Consider the following 8,973-nt stretch of genomic DNA (forward strand, 5'->3'; position numbering starts at 1 on the left):
ACTACCTTCATGCTCACCTAATCCACTCCCATCATATAGGACACATATGGTTCTTCGACACTATAATAGCTATTACACCTACATAGCATGTTTTTGGGCATAGCTAATAAAAGAGTAAAATATATGGTTGATGTACATTAGTGTATTACAACACTAAAGCGTTGTAATACACTAACTTACGTATTTACGTGTGCTATAAATGCAGCATCGATGCAACCGGAAATGAAGACGAGCAGGTAGAACAAGATGATTCACTTTTACACATGTGTGTTGGCTTCAGCTCGGTGTTGTAAGACCGTACAGGTTAATTCTTCAAAGATCCATTTTATTTATTTGACATCTTAATCCCCAAATGTGTGTGTTAGTCACGCACTCAGCTGACAGGCCTTTGAGAGGGTTTACCTGACATTATGTGTGGCTTTACTAGCTATGTAATTACTCCTGGTGTTTACATGTTAATGCTCATTGTTAAAAATGTTAAAAGTCAGTCAGAAACCTCAGTGGTGCTGAGGAGGTGTTTTAGCTGAGGACAGGAGCAGATGGCTGCCGTATATTTAACATCAATAATTAAAATATCAGCCGGTGTCACATACCAGATTTGCCATCATATATTCAACACGATAACCTCAAATACATTTAATCCCTCTGAAAAAATAAATAAAACACCGCCTACACTAATGATCTCATATTGATAAAGACCCTCAGGTCAAACGTGAATCAGCTCTTTGACGTTGTTTAGTTTCAGATCCAATCAACCAAGAGATATGCCATTGACTTACTCGTGAGTGAACTGTGTGATATCATACTGGATCATGTCGGTCACTGTGTGGTGTGAACATGATGTGATTTGGCGGCATCTGGGGATTGATCAAGAACATCTCGTGCAGCGAAACAGTTATATAACCACCATGTCGTGGGAAACGTCAGTGTTCCTTCGCCTTATATGAAAAGTGATTTCGTCTCAAGATGAACAGGTTATTTTTTATTTAATAAAAGGGTAAATGGGCCAATTTTATACGTATGTCCTCTTCTCACTCATAACTGTTGGATGGCCATCTCTAAATGTCACTGGTTGTAACTGATATTCAAATATAGTCACTTCAATTATCCTTCTTATTCAAAACAGCATTGTGTTCCTTTCAAATGATCAAATGAGGCTCTTTGCTTATATTATGTCCACTTCCTCACTTGATATGTTGAACTATGCCCTGTCCTCTCATTTAGAGATGGAAGATCAATGAAGCTGTATGTATATCATTTCATCTATATAAATAGATGCAGTCTATTTTATGCATGAATATTATACCTGGTTGTATGTGGTGATTCACTCACACTCAACTGTTCATGAGTTCATAGTTGTTGACTGAAATCATTCATAAAATAGTTTTGTTTCCGTTTGTTTTTGTTTTTGTGTTTGTTTTTCCTTCTTCTGCTACTATTTTGATAACTGTTTTTCTATTTTGGAATGTATTGATTGTGGTTTATGTTAGGACCCTCGAAAACAAGATGGTACATCTCAAGGGGTTTGACATAATGAGTGCAATTGAAATAAATGCTTTTATCTGTATGCATGCTCTCTCAAGGCTGCACTGTGTTTCATTTTTCCTTATACAAACATATTCATATTATTTTTGAAACAGGACTAAATCCAGACCCCGACACAGTAGAGGCTTTGAGTCAACAAGATGAGCTGTATCACAGGATATGAGGGAGTGGTGTTCAATCTGCAGAGATGTGTTTGGGAGTGAAATCAGACATCGCTGTGCTCAAAACTAATTAGAAACGATAGGCAACACATTGGATTCAATGAGAGACATGTTATGGATAATCTGTAAAGAATGTTCTCAAACCGTTGCATTTCAGTTTGCCGTTGTTAATGAGAAGCACACACACATGCATATAGGTTTGCATGTACAGAAAAGCAAGCATGGATGACACATTACTTTTAAATGCTCTTAACTATAAAATAAGGTATTTTCTCAACATAATTTTTTTTTGAGGGGTGGGGATTCTGCCCATAGGATATGTTGTGATTGTGAGCCCTCAGGTGGTGAACGACTGCCATGACGTTCCTCACTATATTTTTCCCTGCCCACTCATTCCACAGTGATAAATGTAGCTTCTTTATTCTCAAGCAGATGTCCAAGAAAACTGAACCAGATTATAGAAAGATGCTTATTGACAATAAGTTGTGCATGTGTCTTAGATAGCGGTTACCTTGATCTTTGAGGTGTGAACACAGGAAGGTCTGCAAAACCCGTGGCCAACTGTCTCCAGTGCTGCTGCATAGCCTCAACGGAAATACACTCTGAGTGTTTAACTTTGATTAAATGCACTGTCTGTCTGTGGATGTGTGTATGCTTGAGTTCACCCCAGCTACTGTCAAATAAATCTGTGTATGTATTGTTCTGTGGAGACAGATGATATAAATGAGTTGTCAAGTAATATTCAATTGATGTAAGTAGGGAAAAGGAAACATAAATAGCTGATGATGATGCTACTGTGGTGGAAGTAGATGCACTCCATTTCTTGGATTTCAGTGGAGCCATGTTGTGTCAAATCCTCAAACTTTTGAACCAGACTGTCACACTCTCTGATTTGGTCACATAAAAAAAACACACGGAACAATGGGTTGTTTGCCTCAGTGAGATATGGGCTAACAAACCACCTCAACCTCCAAGCATAGTTTTGCAATAAATTGAATTAACATTTAGCTCAAATATATTATGAGTCATAACATTTTGTATTTCTTTGAACACACTCCCCAGTGGCATAGGAGCCATCACTAATGTAGTTCATTAGTATTTTGAATTTGCTTGCTGTTAACAATGTCAAATGTAGGTTAAATTGTTTTTTCGTCAAAACAGGCTCACAGTTTTCATTAATATCTGTAAGGGTGTGAAACTTAAATGTAATGATTTGACAGAGAATGACAACATGGCAACTAAGGAACTATAGAATGATTGAAAGGAAAGTCCCCACCAGACTTCAGTTAGATTCTGTGTGTTTTCTCCAAGTCGCTCTGACTTTAGGTCTAAAATCAATGTCCCCATAGTGTCATTAAAAGGGCTGAGAGTAAACCCAGTGAATGACAACACCACTATACAAACACTGTATATGTTTGTATAGTGGTGTTGGTCACTGGGTTTACTCTCAGGAAGTGAGACGCTCACACTCAGGAAGTGTGTGAGCATCAGTGTTAAGCCATTTCCTGTTGAAATAAAACCGGATTACACAGTTATGCTTAATGTTGGGGAAGAGCGGGACAATATGGTCAAAAGGATCAGTCTATATCAATAATCATCAAGATAGATGTCACATTATTATTTATTTGAAAGAGATATTGCACACTTTAAATATTGTTTTTATTGTATGACTGCTCCTTGATGAAATACATAGTAATGCTGGGTTTAATATCACATTTATTACATATTTGACAAAAAAAATAATCCAGATTCATGGGTTGAACTTGGCTCATAACGAATCATAAAGACAGATTTTATGACACTTGATCAACAGAAAAACCTTTTTACTAATCAAGGGTGGATCAGTTATGTGTTCTGCCTCCTCGTGAGCATTACATCGACATTAGGCTCTTGTTATATTGCTGAGGATGAAAAGGATTAAGCTTTAATTATTGATACGATTGCATTAGCCAGCTCTACGTTGGGGACGTATTCTCAGTGGAAAACAGGCGCAGAATGTCAGTTTGAGCTGCGGGCGTAAGGAGGTGCGCTGAGAGGAGGAGCGGTGGATTGTGGGTATGTCGTGTTTCCTGCCAGTCAGCTGCTGCAGGAAAGTCTCCACATAGTTTGACAGCCACTTTTTTCACAACCTACTTGTATTGAGGGTTAACTGAGTGGAAACTCTTCTCCTGCGTGAACATTAGATCCGCGTGTCGAGCCGCGACCTCCAGCCGGAGCTCAGATTGACCTGGACAAAGGCAAAGCGGTGACTTTCCGAGCAACTCTCTGTCGGAATGAGTTTGAACGAGCACTCGTTACAGGCTCTGTCCTGGAGGAAACTCTACCTGAGCCGAGCCAAGCTGAAGGCCACCAGCCGAACTTCGGCTCTGCTCTCCGGCTTCGCCATGGTGAGTTCACCGCCTCTTGTTCCCGTGAACACATCAGCGAAGTTCGACCCAACAACCCCCCCCCCCCCCCCCACACACACACACACACCCACACACAGAGTAAATGTGACGCAGATGCTCGTTTTAACCTGCTCAGGCCGAACCACCGCTCCTGTGTGATAACGTGTTATGATTGTTTATTAACTCCTTACAAAAGTAACTCCAGGAAACAAAAGGTGAACTCCCCCCTCACCGTGCTTTCAGACAGATCTCACGGTGCAAAGCAGCGCAACAATCTGAAGATCTGGTCAAGTAACCAGTTGGTGCAAACTTCACAGAGTTTGCCAACTCACCCCCAACTTAGTCCTGTAGGGTCACCTTCCGCCACAACAAGTAGACCGCAAAGCAGCATCGTGCTGACACATCCAAACCATTACGCTATATTCACATCTACACCAATCCAATTAATATACAATAAAAAGCAAGCTACTGTTTTAAGTAGTATATCATGTGCAACAAGGTGTTATAATAGTTCCACCTGGGATGTTACCCCCTCACAACCACACATCATTATAATAGTAGTAAAAAGTAAAATGCTGAATTTGGAAAAAGTGTATTTGGCTCATGTTTTTTTGGTCGTCAGATAAAAGTTTGTCTCATATTGTTAAACATGCAATGAAACACTTGTGTGAAGATTTGTATGGTTACATTTCATTGGATTAATAGCTGCCATTGACATGCCCTATCTCATTGTAGAAAAAAAGCTCATTAATTATTCTCATTGTGCATTTACCTTAACAACAGCCGTGTTTATTGTGTTACTGATACAATCTGGGTTGAATAATTAAAGATATTAAATAATTGTATCCGTGCAGTTGGTTGTTTTCATGTATGTTCACTCATTAGGCGGAGTCAAGTAATTTTAGGTGTGTATCAGTCCTGTTTTTCAGCATTGACGATAATGGCAACAGCCTAAATCAATTTATATTTCCAAACTGTCGAAGTTTGAAATGGACTGAATGAAAGACAAGTTTCAAAATAAAGCAAAAAATACAACAATTAATAATAACTATATCTAATTGCAGATACATGATTTCCGTACAGTTGGATTAATAGCTGCCATTGATATGCCCTTTCTCATTGTAGAAAAAAAGCTCATTAATTATTCTCATTGAGCATTTACCTTTAACAACAGCCGTGTTTATTGTGTTACTGATACACTCTGGGTTAAATAATTTAAGATATTAAATAATTGTATCCGTGCAGTTGGTAGTTTTCATGTATGTTCAGTCAATAGGTGGAGTAAAGTTATTTTAGGTGTGTATCAGTCCTGTTTTTCAGCATTGATGATAATGGCAACAGCCTAAATCAATATATATTTCCAAACTATCGAAGTTTGAAATGGACTGAATGAAAGACAAGTTTCAAAATAAAGCAAAAAATGCAACAATTAATAATAACTACATTTAATTGCAGATAGATGATTTCCGTACAGTTACTACCAGTGATGATACCATTCCAGTGGAGTTAGATCGGTGCAGATATCTGCCACTGTGTTTATTCATGAAAACCTACTGTTTATAAAATGTTGTTAATGCCTCGCTGTTTTTATTTACCAGGTTGCTATGGTGGAGGTCCAGTTGGAACCGGAGCATGAGTATCCTCCCGGGCTGCTCATAGCCTTTAGTGCCTGCACCACAGTTCTGGTTGCAGTTCACCTCTTTGCCCTCATGATCAGCACCTGCATCCTCCCTAACCTTGAGGCTGTCAGCAACGTTCACAACCTCAACTCTGTCCACGAGTCTCCCCACGAGCGGATGCACCACCACATAGAACTGGCCTGGGCTTTCTCCACAGTCATCGGCACCCTCCTGTTCCTTACGGAGGTGATGCTCCTGTGCTGGGTGAAGTTCTTACCCCTCAGAAGCAAATCAGAAGTAAACGGCACCATAAGTTCTGGCCAGGCTGCAGCCATCGCCTCCACTTGCATCATGGTGCCGTTTGGAATCGTCTTCATTGTGTTCGCCGTCCACTTTTACCGCACGCTCGTTAGTCACAAGACGGACCGACAGATCCGAGAGCTGGAGCAGGTCATTCGGCTCCAGGACCAGCTGGACCACCGGCCGGACAACGAAGAGCTGAAGGCAGTTGCTAATTTCCCTTGATGACAGCCAGTCAGCACACAGCAGTACTTTTATTTTGAAATCTCCTCTTATAGCTTTTGATGAACTGTGCTCAGCTGTTTTTTCTGAAATTGCCAGCCTTATCTGTTCAGCATTTCAGGTCAATCCCCTTATGGATAATGCATGATCACAGACAAACAATGGCAGTAAAGTAAAAGTGCACTTCTTTTTCAGGCCAGAAATTCTTTTCAGTGTTCATGTGAATTAATTCCGTTGAAAAGGCTTTACCAGGGTCTTTTATGTGGGGAGTTTGCATGCTCTCCCCATTATTGCCTGAGTTTATCTGGGTACACTGGTTATCTTCCACTGTCCAAAGACATGCTGGCTAAATTAGTTGGCAAGTCCCTAATTGCCAGTAGGTGTGAATGGTCCTCTTCATTATCTTTACTGTGATAGGCTGTCCAGGTACCCGACCTCTCACCCAACGATTCTTAAATGATAAGCAGTCTAGTAATGAATGGATATTCAGTTTCATTAGAAACTCTATCTGCTGGCTTCAAAACCAAAGTTATAGAACGAGTTGCATCCTTATCAAACATGTATTAGTGTTTTGGTTTGGTTGATATACTCATGTTCATCCTCACTGAATTTAATGCTTGCTCGTGAGAACCTTTTATTTCCCCCTTGTTATTGGTCGTGTCAGGGGTTTGCTGATTTTCCCTTATGTTTTTTTTTTTAGTCTACTGTACAATTGGAATTTTACCATTTTTATAATATATTTATAATCTTTTTGAAGATCTTTATGCAAGATCTTTATTTAGGTTTAGGTCTTTAACAATTAAAGCAAATGTAAAGTAAATGAATGGCACTTACAGCAACCTTTAAAATGCTACAGTGTTATCTTTTTGTAAAAACTTTTGTTTTAGTACCACGAAGTACCATTCGTTTACCCCCTTGCATTTATAAACATAGGACCCAGATTAAAAAATACCAAAATTGTGCTTAAATGTTAACACCTACCAGTTTTTATGTGCAATATGAGGCAACAGGGACAATATGCTGGTCAGGGAAATTCTTTGCAATGTGTGTTATTGCTGTGAACTTATTTTTAAAGCAAGAGTTAAAGTTAGGAAACAGTAAATATTAAAGGCAACATTTTATGCCGATGGTTGTGTCATTTTAGAACCATTTTATTCTTTCACAGCCTCTTTTGAAGTTCCAAATGACTTCAAATGGCTTTTTGCAAATGTTGGTTATAAATATGTATGTTTTGTAGTTTGCATAGTTTACAGACTTGAGCATGTTCACACATTGTTAAGGTTTAAAGTGTAGGATATAGGTTATATTCTTTTTGTCCTGTGGCACATTGTTGAATTGTTTTACTTTTCTTTTTGTCTTCATTGATGCCAAAACTCAAATGAAGGATTGTGAACTTTGAGAGTTGAACGGTGATTTATGCATTGAGTCATATCCCTAAATATTATAAAATTAGTCAAATCCCTCTTAACATGAGTTGTAATTATATAAGAAAACATTGAATCTTTATTTTGGCTTTTGTCACAATTTTGTGATTTTGGACTCTTAACCAGATGCTGTATTTAAACCAAGTTAATGATGTGGTTTTTTGCAACATCAGTTTTAGTCTTGGCACAGGCATGATGGTGAACACAATACTGTGTTTCCGTGAAGTATGCAAATGAGTAATAAAGGGTTAGAAACTTACTGGCTGATTAGTAGAGAAATTATCACACTATACCAAATCATTGTTGATTAGGTTTGTTGAAGATTTTTGGCCCAAAGAGTTAAATAAAGACACACTTGCTGTCACTCTGAAGCACTTCTGATGAGAATGTTCTGCTCGTGGCTTCTTTACAAACAGATCAATCCAAACAAAAGCATGTTTCTTTGTTACATTTTTTTGTGGCTTATTTATTTAAATATTTTTTTGTTACTGTATATAAAGAGTTGTCTGGTTCTCTGCATGCATGGTTTTAAAAAGTGAAGTATCTGTAGATACTGTATTTTAAGTTTAAGCAGCTGAAGATGCTTTTCGGGATTCTGTATTCAGTTTCAATAAAACACAACATTTGAGATAATTTTTGTGTCATATTTCTTTTTATTTGCATGTTTTCGTCTTTAGAGATACCAGGAAAAATAGACAAACTTATTCTCAAACCGATTTTTTACTGTGAATTCAGAAAGGGGAAGCTACACAGGAAATGTGTCCGGACATTCAGTTTGAGTGCAGCCTACACTTGATGACCAGTAAGCATGACTGTGCATCATAACAAGCAGCCTTGTGGCCTCTTGTGTTTCCGAGGCTGCTTATCTTGCTAAGCCTTCCACAGTTTCCCTTAATCTGGCAGAACACTGCAGTTACAGAAAGTCACTGATTTCCCTCTGGCTTATTCTCACAAATGTGGGAATTTCATTAGTTTATATCTGGTGATCAGACATGGTTATGAAAAATAATACTATCTACACATGCTATAGCTTGGGTAAAATAGTCATGGCCACAGGAGATTTTTTGTGTGGATACTGCTTTGCATTAAGCATTGCACCTCAGGGTACCACTAAATATATTGAGCACAGGCATATTTGGGTATTTTAGGGAAGCACTAACTGCAACATGTTTTTTATGCATATGTTGGGATAGCATTATTACCTCTGTCACGCTTTTAGGAACCTTTCTTCAGGAACTTTTCTTCAGGAACATGAAGTAATTAAAGTATTTTCAACCTAATCCAGATGTAAACAAGAACAACAAACAGGAAAGAC

At 38.5% G+C, this 8,973-nt stretch overlaps 1 protein-coding gene across 1 annotated transcript; it reads left to right on the forward strand.

The window, feature by feature from the left end:
• The first annotated feature begins 3,929 nt into the window (after positions 1-3,929).
• Positions 3,930-8,291, forward strand: LOC133949690 (calcium release-activated calcium channel protein 1-like). The gene is made up of 2 exons (XM_062383641.1): positions 3,930-4,093; positions 5,692-8,291. Exons 1-2 carry the CDS (start codon positions 3,980-3,982, stop codon positions 6,235-6,237), a joined length of 660 nt encoding a protein of 219 aa, XP_062239625.1. The 5' UTR covers positions 3,930-3,979; the 3' UTR covers positions 6,238-8,291.
• The last annotated feature ends 682 nt before the right edge of the window (positions 8,292-8,973 follow it).

The sequence above is a fragment of the Platichthys flesus genome, chromosome 3 (assembly GCF_949316205.1).
Source record: "Platichthys flesus chromosome 3, fPlaFle2.1, whole genome shotgun sequence".
NCBI lineage: Eukaryota > Metazoa > Chordata > Actinopteri > Pleuronectiformes > Pleuronectidae > Platichthys > Platichthys flesus.

Coding starts and splice junctions, on each gene's coding strand:
- LOC133949690 (XM_062383641.1), top strand. CDS start 3,980: ATGAGTTTGAACGAGCACTCGTTACAGGCTCTGTCCTGGAGGAAACTC. Junction 4,094..5,691: donor TGCTCTCCGGCTTCGCCATG/GTGAGTTCACCG, acceptor TTTATTTACCAG/GTTGCTATGGTGGAGGTCCA.